General features: G+C 43.1%; 1 protein-coding gene across 1 annotated transcript; it reads right to left on the minus strand.

Moving 5' to 3' along the window:
* Positions 1-10723: 10723 nt before the first annotated feature.
* Positions 10724-12310, minus strand: tnfa (tumor necrosis factor a (TNF superfamily, member 2)). The gene is made up of 4 exons (XM_058405010.1): positions 12004-12310; positions 11869-11896; positions 11703-11765; positions 10724-11418 (listed from the first exon to the last, which is right to left on the minus strand). The coding sequence occupies exons 1-4, from the start codon at positions 12160-12162 to the stop codon at positions 10976-10978; spliced, it is 693 nt and encodes a 230-aa protein (XP_058260993.1). The 5' UTR covers positions 12163-12310; the 3' UTR covers positions 10724-10975.
* Positions 12311-12667: the final 357 nt, after the last annotated feature.

Consider the following 12667-nt stretch of genomic DNA (forward strand, 5'->3'; position numbering starts at 1 on the left):
CTATAGCGTGCGAGTCTTTCACTTCATCTTCGGTTGACCTTTGTGGTCTTTGGTTGAACACAAATGTCAAGTGTGAGTTTTATGGCCTCAGCAACTCAGAGAAATTAAATAACACCGAACGTGGGCTTTGCTTTTGATCATATATTCTCTGCTTGGTGTTTGTCTGTTTTGTTCATTTAATTTTTTTTTGCAAATGTGTGTTAGATGCTTTGTACAGTTACCTAGGGTGTTGCTGTGAAAGACGAAAGATGCTATGAAAGAATGAGGGAGGGAGTGAGGGATTGAGTGAGTAAGGGATTGAGTGAGGGACTGAGTGAGTGAGTGAGTGTGTGAGTGATTGTGTGAGGGAAGGAGTGAGTGAAGGAGTGAGTGAGGGAGTGAAGGAGTGAGTGAGTGAGTGAGTGAGTGAAGGAGTGAGTGTGTGAGGGAGTGTGTGAGTGAGTGAGGGAGTGTGTGAGGGAGTGTGTGAGGGAGTGTGTGAGGGAGTGTGTGAGTGAGTGTGTGAGTGAGTGAGTGAGTGATTGTGTGAGGGAAGGAGTGAGTGAGGGAGTGTGTGAGTGAGTGAGTGTGTGAGTGTGAGGGAGTGAGGGAGTGTGTGAGTGAGTGAGTGAGTGAGTGAGTGAGTGAGTGTGTGAGGGAGTGTGTGAGGGAGTGAAGGAGTGAGTGTGTGAGGGAGTGTGTGAGTGAGTGAGGGAGTGTGTGAGGGAGTGAGTGAGGGAGTGTGTGAGGGAGTGTGTGAGTGAGGGAGTGTGTGTGTGAGTGAGCGATCGAGTGTTAGTGTGTGTGAGTGAGTGAGTGAGTGTGTGAGTGAGTGTGTGAGTGAGTGAGTGAGTGAGTGAGTGAGCGATCGAGTGTTAGTGTGTGTGAGTGAGTGTGTGAGTGAGTGAGTGAGTGAGCGATCGAGTGTTAGTGTGTGTGAGTGAGGGAGGGAGTGAGTGAGTGAGCGATCGAGTGTTAGTGTGTGTGAGTGAGGGAGGGAGTGAGTGAGTGAGCGATCGAGTGTTAGTGTGTGTGAGTGAGGGAGTGTGTGAGTGAGTGAGTGAGTGATCGAGTGTTAGTGTGTGTGAGTGAGGGAGTGAGTGAGTGAGCGATCGAGTGTTAGTGTGTGTGAGTGAGTGAGCGATCGAGTGTTAGTGTGTGTGAGTGAGGGAGTGTGTGAGTGAGTGAGTGAGCAATCGAGTGTTAGTGTGTGAGGGAGTGAGGGTGTGAGTGTGTGTGTGAGTGAGTGTGTGAGTGAGTGTGTGAGGGAGTGAGTGAGTGAGTGAGTGAGTGAGCGATCGAATGTTAGTGTGTGTGAGGGAGTGTGTGAGTTAGTGTGTGAGGGAGTGTGTGTGTGAGTGAGTGAGTGAGTGAGTGAGTGAGTGAGTGAGTGAGCGATCGAATGTTAGTGTGTGTGAGGGAGTGTGTGAGTTAGTGTGTGAGGGAGTGTGTGAGGGAGTGAGTGTGTGAGTGAGTGAGCGATCGAGTGTTAGTGTGTGTGAGTGAGTGAGTGAGGGAGTGAGGGTGTGAGGGTGTGAGGGAGTGTGTGTGTGAGTGAGGGAGTGTGTGTGAGTGAGTGTGTGAGTGAGTGTGTGAGTGAGTGTGTGAGGGAGTGTGTGTGTGAGGGAGTGTGTGTGTGAGTGAGTGAGTGAGTGAGTGTGTGAGTGAGTGAGTGTGTGAGTGAGTGAGTGTGTGAGGGAGTGTGTGAGGGAGTGTGTGTGTGAGTGAGTGAGTGTGTGAGTGAGTGAGTGTGTGAGGGAGTGTGTGAGGGAGTGTGTGTGTGAGTGAGTGAGTGTGTGAGTGAGTGAGTGTGTGAGGGAGTGTGTGAGGGAGTGTGTGAGTGAGTGAGTGAGTGTGTGAGTGAGTGAGTGTGTGAGTGAGTGAGTGTGTGAGTGAGTGAGTGAGTGAGCGATCGAGTGTTAGTGTGTGTGAGTGAGTGAGTGAGTGAGTGAGTGAGTGAGCAATCGAGTGTTAGTGTGTGTGAGTGAGGGAGTGTGTGAGTGAGTGAGTGAGCAATCGAGTGTTAGTGTGTGTGAGTGAGGGAGTGTGTGAGTGAGTGAGCAATCGAGTGTTAGTGTGTGTGAGTGAGGGAGTGTGTGAGTGAGTGTGTGAGTGAGTGAGCAATCGAGTGTTAGTGTGTGTGAGTGAGTGTGTGAGTGAGTGAGCAATCGAGTGTTAGTGTGTGTGAGTGAGTGTGTGAGGGAGTGTGTGAGTGAGTGAGTGAGCAATCGAGTGTTAGTGTGTGTGAGTGAGGGAGTGAGTGAGTGAGTGAGCGATCGAGTGTTAGTGTGTGTGAGGGAGTGAGTGAGTGAGTGAGCGATCGAGTGTTAGTGTGTGTGAGGGAGTGAGTGAGTGAGTGAGCGATCGAGTGTTAGTGTGTGTGAGTGAGGGAGTGTGTGAGTGAGTGAGTGAGCAATCGAGTGTTAGTGTGTGTGAGTGAGTGAGTGTGTGAGTGAGCGAGTGAGCGATCGAGTGTTAGTGTGTGTGAGTGAGGGAGTGTGTGAGTGAGTGAGTGAGTGAGCAATCGAGTGTTAGTGTGTGTGAGTGAGGGAGTGTGTGAGTGAGTGAGTGAGCAATCGAGTGTTAGTGTGTGTGAGTGAGGGAGTGTGTGAGTGAGTGAGTGAGTGAGTGAGCAATCGAGTGTTAGTGTGTGTGAGTGAGGGAGTGTGTGAGTGAGTGAGTGAGTGAGCAATCGAGTGTTAGTGTGTGTGAGTGAGGGAGTGTGTGAGTGAGTGAGTGAGTGAGCAATCGAGTGTTAGTGTGTGTGAGTGTGTGAGTGAGTGAGTGAGTGAGTGAGCAATCGAGTGTTAGTGTGTGTGAGTGAGTGAGTGAGTGAGTGAGTGAGTGAGCAATCGAGTGTTAGTGTGTGTGAGTGTGTGAGTGAGTGAGTGAGCGATCGAGTGTTAGTGTGTGTGAGTGAGTGAGTGTGTGAGTGAGTGAGTGAGTGAGTGAGTGAGCGATCGAGTGTTAGTGTGTGTGAGTGAGTGAGTGAGCGATCGAGTGTTAGTGTGTGTGAGTGAGTGAGTGAGCGATCGAGTGTTAGTGTGTGTGAGTGAGTGAGTGAGTGAGTGAGTGAGCGATCGAGTGTTAGTGTGTGTGAGTGAGTGAGTGAGTGAGTGAGCGATCGAGTGTTAGTGTGTGTGAGTGAGGGAGTGTGTGAGTGAGTGAGTGAGTGAGTGAGCGATCGAGTGTTAGTGTGTGTGAGTGAGGGAGTGTGTGAGTGAGTGAGCGATCGAGTGTTAGTGTGTGTGAGGGAGTGTGTGAGTGTGTGAGTGAGTGAGCGATCGAGTGTTAGTGTGTGTGAGTGAGGGAGTGTGTGAGTGAGTGAGCGATCGAGTGTTAGTGTGTGTGAGGGAGTGAGTGAGTGAGCGATCGAGTGTTAGTGTGTGTGAGTGAGGGAGTGTGTGAGTGAGTGAGTGAGCGATCGAGTGTTAGTGTGTGTGAGTGAGTGAGTGAGTGAGTGAGTGAGCGATCGAGTGTTAGTGTGTGTGAGGGAGTGAGTGAGTGAGTGAGCGATCGAGTGTTATTGTGTGTGAGTGAGGGAGTGAGCGATCGAGTGTTAGTGTGTGTGAGTGAGGGAGTGAGCGATCGAGTGTTAGTGTGTGTGAGTGAGGGAGTGTGTGAGTGAGTGAGTGAGTGAGCGATCGAGTGTTAGTGTGTGTGAGTGAGTGAGTGAGTGAGTGAGTGAGTGAGCGATCGAGTGTTAGTGTGTGTGAGGGAGTGAGCGAGTGTGTGAGGGAGTGAGGGTGTGAGTGAGTGTGTGAGTGAGTGTGTGAGGGAGTGTGTGAGTGAGTGAGTGAGTGTGTGAGTGAGTGAGCGATCGAATGTTAGTGTGTGTGAGGGAGTGTGTGAGTTAGTGTGTGAGGGAGTGTGTGAGTGAGTGAGTGTGTGAGTGAGTGTGTGAGTGAGTGTGTGAGGGAGTGTGTGAGCGATCGAGTGTTAGTGTGTGTGAGGGAGTGAGTGTGTGAGTGAGTGAGCGATCGAGTGTTAGTGTGTGTGAGTGAGGGAGTGAGGGTGTGAGTGAGTGAGTGTGTGTGTGAGTGTGTGAGTGAGGGAGTGTGTGTGTGAGTGAGCGAGTGTGTGAGTGAGTGAGTGAGTGTGTGAGTGAGTGAGTGTGTGAGGGAGTGTGTGTGTGAGTGAGGGAGTGTGTGTGTGAGTGAGTGAGTGTGTGAGTGAGTGAGTGAGTGAGTGAGTGAGCGATCGAATGTTAGTGTGTGTGAGGGAGTGTGTGAGTGAGTGAGTGAGTGTGTGTGAGTGAGTGTGTGAGTGTGTGAGGGAGTGTGTGAGTGAGTGTGTGAGTGAGTGAGTGTGTGAGTGTGTGAGTGAGTGAGTGAGTGTGTGAGTGAGTGAGTGTGTGTGTGAGTGAGGGAGTGAGTGAGGGAGTGTGTGAGTGAGTGAGTGAGTGAGTGTGTGAGTGAGTGAGTGAGTGAGTGAGTGTGTGTGTGAGTGAGTGAGGGAGTGTGTGAGTGAGGGAGTGTGTGAGTGAGTGAGTGTGTGAGTGAGGGAGTGTGTGAGTGAGTGTGTGAGTGTGTGAGTGAGTGTGTGAGTGTGTGAGTGAGGGAGTGTGTGAGTGAGTGTGTGAGTGTGTGAGTGAGGGAGTGTGTGAGTGAGTGTGTGAGTGTGTGAGTGAGTGAGTGAGTGTGTGAGTGTGTGAGTGAGGGAGTGTGTGAGTGAGTGTGTGAGTGAGTGAGTGAGTGAGTGTGTGTGTGAGGGAGTGTGTGAGTGAGGGAGTGTGTGAGTGAGGGAGTGTGTGAGCGATCGAGTGTTAGTGTGTGTGAGGGAGTGAGTGAGTGTGTGAGTGAGTGTGTGAGGGAGTGTGTGAGCGATCGAGTGTTAGTGTGTGTGAGGGAGTGAGTGAGTGTGTGAGTGAGTGTGTGAGGGAGTGTGTGAGCGATCGAGTGTTAGTGTGTGTGAGGGAGTGAGTGTGTGAGTGAGTGAGGGAGTGTGTGAGTGAGTGAGGGAGTGTGTGAGGGAGTGTGTGAGCGATCGAGTGTTAGTGTGTGAGTGAGTGAGGGAGTGTGTGAGGGAGTGTGTGAGTGAGTGTGTGAGGGAGTGTGTGAGGGAGTGTGTGTGTGAGTGAGGGAGTGTGTGAGTGAGTGTGTGAGTGTGTGAGTGAGTGAGTGTGTGTGTGAGGGAGTGAGGGAGTGTGTGAGTGAGGGAGTGTGTGAGTGAGGGAGTGTGTGAGTGAGTGAGTGTGTGAGGGAGTGTGTGAGGGAGTGTGTGAGCGATCGAGTGTTAGTGTGTGTGAGGGAGTGAGTGAGTGTGTGAGTGAGTGTGTGAGTGAGTGTGTGAGCGATCGAGTGTTAGTGTGTGTGAGGGAGTGAGTGTGTGAGTGAGTGAGGGAGTGTGTGAGGGAGTGTGTGAGTGAGTGAGTGAGCGATCGAGTGTTAGTGTGTGTGAGGGAATGAGCGAGTGTGTGTGAGGGAGTGAGTGTGTGAGTGAGTGAGTGTGTGAGTGAGTGAGCGATCGAGTGTTAGTGTGTGTGAGGGAGTGAGTGAGTGTGTGAGGGAGTGTGTGAGCGATCGAGTGTTAGTGTGTGTGAGGGAGTGAGTGTGTGAGTGAGTGAGGGAGTGTGTGAGGGAGTGTGTGAGCGATCGAGTGTTAGTGTGTGAGTGAGTGAGGGAGTGTGTGAGGGAGTGTGTGAGCGATCGAGTGTTAGTGTGTGTGAGTGAGTGTGTGAGTGTGTGTGAGTGTGTGAGTGAGCGATCGAGTGTTAGTGTGTGTGAGGGAGTGAGTGTGTGAGTGAGTGAGTGTGTGAGTGAGTGTGTGAGTGAGTGAGCGATCGAGTGTTAGTGTGTGTGAGGGAATGAGCGAGTGTGTGTGAGGGAGTGAGTGTGTGAGTGAGCGAGTGTGTGAGTGAGTGAGCGATCGAGTGTTAGTGTGTGTGAGGGAGTGAGTGAGTGAGTGAGCGATCGAGTGTTAGTGTGTGTGAGGGAATGAGCGAGTGTGTGTGAGGGAGTGAGTGTGTGAGTGAGCGAGTGTGTGAGTGTGTGAGTGAGTGAGCGATCGAGTGTTAGTGTGTGTGAGGGAGTGAGTGTGTGAGTGAGTGAGTGTGTGAGTGAGTGAGCGATCGAGTGTTAGTGTGTGTGAGGGAATGAGCGAGTGTGTGTGAGGGAGTGAGTGAGCGAGTGTGTGAGTGAGTGAGCGATCGAGTGTTAGTGTGTGTGAGGGAATGAGCGAGTGTGTGTGAGGGAGTGAGTGTGTGAGTGAGCGAGTGTGTGTGTGTGAGGGAGTGAATGTGTGAGTGAGCGAGTGTGTGAGTGTGTGAGTGAGTGAGCGATCGAGTGTTAGTGTGTGTGAGGGAATGAGCGAGTGTGTGTGAGGGAGTGAGTGTGTGAGTGAGCGAGTGTGTGAGTGAGTGTGTGAGTGAGTGAGTGAGCGATCGAGTGTTAGTGTGTGAGGGAATGAGCGAGTGTGTGTGAGGGAGTGAGTGTGTGAGTGAGCGAGTGTGTGAGTGTGTGAGTGAGTGAGCGATCGAGTGTTAGTGTGTGTGAGGGAATGAGCGAGTGTGTGTGAGGGAGTGAGTGTGTGAGTGAGCGAGTGTGTGAGTGTGTGAGTGAGTGAGCGATCGAGTGTTAGTGTGTGTGAGGGAATGAGCGAGTGTGTGTGAGGGAGTGAGTGTGTGAGTGAGCGAGTGTGTGAGTGAGCGAGTGTGTGAGTGAGTGAGCGATCGAGTGTTAGTGTGTGTGAGGGAATGAGCGAGTGTGTGTGAGGGAGTGAGTGTGTGAGTGAGTGTGTGAGTGAGTGTGTGAGTGTGTGAGTGAGTGTGTGAGTGAGTGAGTGAGCGATCGAGTGTTAGTGTGTGAGGGAATGAGCGAGTGTGTGTGAGGGAGTGAGTGTGTGAGTGAGCGAGTGTGTGAGTGTGTGAGTGAGTGAGCGATCGAGTGTTAGTGTGTGTGAGGGAATGAGCGAGTGTGTGTGAGGGAGTGAGTGTGTGAGTGAGCGAGTGTGTGAGTGTGTGAGTGAGTGAGCGATCGAGTGTTAGTGTGTGTGAGGGAATGAGCGAGTGTGTGTGAGGGAGTGAGTGTGTGAGTGAGAAAAGAAGAAAAAAGTAAATAAAGTAAATTATTACTTATGTACTTATTTAAGTTATTACCCTTAAGGAAATAAAAGTAACAGAATCTATTTTTAAAGTAAAAAAAAAAGAGGAAAAAAGTAAGTAAGTAGGTAAGAAAATGCAAGATAAGTAAAAAGGAAAGAAAAACTAAGAATTTAAGTTAGTTTTGTAAAGTAAGTAAAAAGTAAACAAATTAAATTTTAAAAATGGAAAAAGGTAAGATTATTATTAAGTTATTAAGTAAATATGCAAAAGTAATAAATTAAAATATTGTGCCTAAGTAAATGAATTAAGTAAAAAGTAAAGTAAATAAATAATAAATGGAAAAAAAAATATTAAATATTGAGGAAATAATTTAAAGTAATATAAGTAAGTAGGTAAAGGTAAAGTTATTAAGTAAAATATTATGTAAAGTAAATTATTAAGTAAAATATGAAAAATATAAGTAAAATATATTAAAGTAAATTATTAAGTAAAGTAAATTAAGTAAAGTATTAAGTAATGTATTAAGTAAAGTAAGTTATTAAGTGAAGTATTAAGTAAAGTAAGTTATTAAGTGAAGTATTAAGTAAAGTAAGTTATTAAGTAAAGTATTAAGTAAAGTAAGTTATTAAGTGAAGTATTAAGTAAAGTAAGTTATTAAGTAAAGTATTAAGTAAAGTATTAAGTAAAGTAAGTTATTAAGTAAAGTATTAAGTAATGTAAGTTATTAAGTAAAGTATTAAGTAAAGTATTAAGTAAAGTAAGTTATTAAGTGAAGTATTAAGTAAAGTAAGTTATTAAGTAAAGTAAGTTATTAAGTAAAGTATTAAGTAAAGTATTAAGTAAAGTAAGTTATTAAGTAAAGTATTAAGTAATGTAAGTTATTAAGTAAAGTATTAAGTAAAGTAAGTTATTAAGTAAAGTATTAAGTAAAGTAAGTTATTAAGTAAAGTATTAAGTAATGTAAGTTATTAAGTAAAGTAAGTTATTAAGTAAAGTATTAAGTAATGTAAGTTATTAAGTAAAGTATTAAGTAAAGTAAGTTATTAAGTAAAGTATTAAGTAAAGTAAGTTATTAAGTAAAGTATTAAGTAATGTAAGTTATTAAGTAAAGTAAGTTATTAAGTAAAGTATTAAGTAAAGTAAGTTATTAAGTAAAGTATTAAGTAAAGTAAGTTATTAAGTAAAGTATTAAGTAATGTAAGTTATTAAGTAAAGTAAGTTATTAAGTAAAGTATTAAGTAATGTAAGTTATTAAGTAAAGTATTAAGTAAAGTAAGTTATTAAGTAAAGTATTAAGTAAAGTAAGTTATTAAGTAAAGTATTAAGTAATGTAAGTTATTAAGTAAAGTATTAAGTAAAGTAAGTTATTAAGTAAAGTATTAAGTAATGTAAGTTATTAAGTAAAGTAAGTTATTAAGTAAAGTATTAAGTAAAGTAAGTTATTAAGTAAAGTATTAAGTAATGTAAGTTATTAAGTAAAGTAAGTTATTAAGTAAAGTATTAAGTAATGTAAGTTATTAAGTAAAGTAAGTTATTAAGTAAAGTATTAAGTAAAGTAAGTTATTAAGTAAAGTATTAAGTAAAGTATGTCAGTAAAATAAGCTAACTTTACTTCCAATCTCTCAGAGCACAAAGTAATGAAACATGTCTCTGGTTGTAACATTTAAACTCCGTAGACTTTTATACGGCTCATAAAAATGCTTTTTCGCAAACGACTTTAAGTGACCTCTCCCGCACAAATAGGCCACATTGCTTGCTTTTTTAAAGTTCAAGTGCAATTTCTTATTACTCTTAAAATAATTGACATCAAGGCACTTCTGAAAGGTCATATGGGCCGTTCAAATATCACACTTCCAAGTGCGCTGGACTCGGAGTAGAGAGGTCATTTCAGCCCTGTGCTGGCTAAAACCCAGAGGGTCTCATTAACCCAAACCTGCTTATGTTTGACTGACAGTTCTGTCTTTCCTCTCCAGTCTCTCATGCCTCTTACACTAAATCTTATATGTTAAAGGAAGATTCTCACCTTTTTTTTTTTTTAAGGTTGTAACTTTCCAGGTCATCTGACCCCAGATTGCGGTGACAGCAGACGTGACCTGCAGAGGAAGACCGGCTGATGGAGTTTCCCCTTTCACTGAAAACTCACTCTCTTTCTCTCCCCCCATCATGTAAGGAGAAGGAGCTCCAGTGGAAATTGCAGTGTATGCTAAAAGTGACGCAAGGTACAAAAGCTTACTTGAGGCGTTTTTAATGGTCGGGGAATTACGATGTAATAAAGTTTACTTCTAAATGGAAATCAACCTAGAAACATTACTACTCATAACTTTTTATTTAGCACAGACTGACCACTTCCTTTTTCTTTTTTTTTATGCAATCATCATCATCTGCCATCATGGTAATGTGGGAGATCTGGGGCATCGTGTGTAAGGCTATTCCACATCAAGAACACTGTAGTTAATAAAATAAACCATGAGCATGATGACACACAGTGACTGCTCAGTAATAATATGAGTAATAAATCGGAGTAATACAGCTTCTGTGTGAAATATACAATACAAGTCAAGTGTGCATTGCTTAGATATGTTCTTAATAACATAAACAACTGAGGAAAATGAAGGAAATGTCATCAGGATGTTTGGATTTTGTCACACATTCTTGCTTCATATTATACACTACCAGTCAAAAGTCTGGACACACCTTTTAATTCAGTGTTTTTTGTTTAGGGATTTATTTTCTACATTCTAGAACAATACTGGAGATTTCAAAACGATGAAATAACACACATGGACTTAAGTAGTCCATATGTAATGACAACAAAAAACAGTCAGTTGTTATTTTAAGACACGAAGGTCAGGTGTTCTGGAATAGTTCTTGCAAGAACAGTATTGTCAAGTGCATGTGCAAAACCCATCAAGCACCATGATGAAACTGTCTCACATGAAGACCATCCCAGTAAAGCAAGACCAAAACTTACCTCTGCTGCAGAGGAGAAGTTCATTTAGAGTGACCAGCCTCAGAAATCACCAATTAACAGCACCTCAGATTAGAGGCGTTATGAAGGCTTTACAGAGCATCAGTAGCAGACATATCTCAATATCAACTGTTCAAAGGACATTATTGTGGATTTCGGCCGCCTTCAGCATTGTTTTACAATGTAGAAAGAAATAAACATCAGGAAAGACCATGGAATTAGAAGGTGTGTCCAAACTTTTGACTGGTAGTGTATTCTATTACATTTTATTACATTATATTATAATACATAATGCAGTAATAATGATGATTAACACCTAGACAAAAGGGTTCTTTAGGCATTAAAGAATTAGATTTAACCTAGTTTTAAATCTAAGGCCTCTAAGGACATAATACGTATTCTTTTTCTTTGTTTTTGGTAGTTTTTTGCTTGGCTATTTACATCGGATCACGCGAGACGGAGAATTCATTCCTTATGTCATTATAAAAATCTATTTAAGTAATTGATAGTCTAAAAAAATAGTCTTTTAATTAATTAAAAGTCTGGGTGTTTGACCAAATTAAAATAAAATAAAATAAAATAAAATAAAATAAAATAAAATAAAATAAAATAAAATAAAATAAAATAAAAATACAGTCATTTCAACCCAAGTAAGTCAGTAACAAGGAAAGACAGAACGAAAGATGTTTCTTTTTTTTCAGATTTATTAATTTTTTTCATTAAAAAAACCATGACAAAACAAAATCAATTAAATACATTTTAATAAATAGCTGGTGACATAATAAATAAAATAGATTAATAAATAAATAAATAATAAATCTATAAATAAAAAGTTCCTAGATTTTGTCAGTGACAGAATTAAATCTGTTTCATTTATTAAAGCTTTAATCAGCTCCACTGGTTAAAGCTCTATTTATGATGGTGTTTTGATACAAAACGCGAAAAGGAACCATTAAAAAGTTTCATGATCATTACGCTTGAGATCTTTATAAGGAGAAAGCTCCGAAAAATGTTTTCCCGCCTGAGCTCTCCACTTTGGACAGCAGCTTCTTGTCCATGACGGTGCGCAGTTGGTCTCCGGCGTCCAGCTCGAACGCGGCTCCGAGGTAGATAGCGCCGTACCAGTGAGACTGATGCTCTCCGTAGGTTTGCTTGCAGGCTGATCTGGTGGCGCTCAGCAGCGGTTTCCATGCTCCGTATGAGTCAGACCAGCGAGAGATGGTGTGGCTCATGTGCACCACCTGGCCTTCACTTTCCTCGTTATCGGCCAGGCAGTTCAGACGGTACGAGGCCTGGCTGTAGACGAAGTACAGGCCCTTACGGAGAATCGTGATCTTGTTGCCCTCCAATTTCAAGCCTGACGCGAAGGACTGGTCTGCGCTGTCGGTCCAAACCACGGACCCGTTGGAAACGCTTGAGATGTATTTACCTTCAGGGAAAGAAAAATTCAAATTAGTCACTTTTTCTTGTTGTTTAAATATGATCCTAAAAGTTAATACTGCAGATATTTCTGTAAATCTTTGTGGATTTGCCCCAACTTAGAATTACTAGCATTTTAGATTTCAGCTCATGTTTAACACATTACTTTATGATTTTCTTTGTCTTAGTCTAAAGTGATTTTTCTTCAGAGCATTCCTAACCTATGTTTCCTTGCAGCTTGGTTCATAGCTCTAGCGAATCTCTTTCTGTTCAGACTCATGAATCCAGTCTTACCTGAGAGATGAATCGCAGCCTTTGCTGACTCAGAAATCTGCCTCAGCGAGTGCTTGATTTCAGCTGTGAGAGAAACAACAATGTCGTTAGCATCCCGGGGTTTTTCCGAATAAGTTTCAGAGCTAAAATTGACTAATGAAAGCAACAGGACTTGAACAGAACTCACCTTGAGTTTCATCTGGTTTATTTTGTTTCTGTAAAATGGAAGGAAGAAAGAGCGAGAAAGAGGAACTGTGTTACTGCAGAGGTAAAAAATTAACACACTGTAGAGCAGCATCATGTATACTGTCACGACTCTCACCTGGTGTAGAGCGAAGCAGACTGCGGCGGCAGCGCAGAGAGCCACGGCGAGCAGAACTCCACACGTCCTCCAAATTCCTGACGTTGACTTGGCCTTCTCACGTACGAGCATCACCTTCGGCACGTCCACATCCAACACAACCTGACTATCGCTGACCATCGCTGAGTCTTTTAGAAGTTCTGTAGTTAGTGTTTAAGGAGAAATTCAGTCGTCGGATTTCAGCAGTGGCTGAGTGAATATCTGACTGGAGCTGAATCTGATCTTCGCGTCTGGCTTGTGTGTCTGATCGTGGTCTGGTGCTCATGTGTGCTGAGCGGCCTTTTATGCTCTAGCGGAAACTCCCTGATGTCAACATAGGGGAAGAACATGTCTCGCACACACACACACACACACACCTCTTTTCTTGTTCCAAAGAGATATTTATGATTCCATGCATGAGTTGTAATAGTTTTTTTTTTGTGTGTTTTTAACAAAACCAAAAGTTTTCGCTTCACATGTTTTACACTTCCTTCCTTTTCTCACTTTTCTTCTCTCCCCTCCTTAAGTAAGTTGAATAGATGACTTATCCTTAATCTTTAGTGGTAAAGGTGTTTTTTTTTTTTGGTTCAGTTCAGTTCTGTGAAAACTTCAGTTTGTGCTTATAAGAACACCTCAAACTTCTTTG

Source organism: Hemibagrus wyckioides, linkage group LG12 (genome assembly GCF_019097595.1).
Source record: "Hemibagrus wyckioides isolate EC202008001 linkage group LG12, SWU_Hwy_1.0, whole genome shotgun sequence".
Lineage (NCBI taxonomy): Eukaryota > Metazoa > Chordata > Actinopteri > Siluriformes > Bagridae > Hemibagrus > Hemibagrus wyckioides.

Coding starts and splice junctions, on each gene's coding strand:
- tnfa (XM_058405010.1), bottom strand. CDS start 12,162: ATGGTCAGCGATAGTCAGGTTGTGTTGGATGTGGACGTGCCGAAGGTG. Junction 11,897..12,003: donor TCTGCTTCGCTCTACACCAG/GTGAGAGTCGTG, acceptor TCCATTTTACAG/AAACAAAATAAACCAGATGA. Junction 11,419..11,702: donor GGCTGCGATTCATCTCTCAG/GTAAGACTGGAT, acceptor CTTTCCCTGAAG/GTAAATACATCTCAAGCGTT.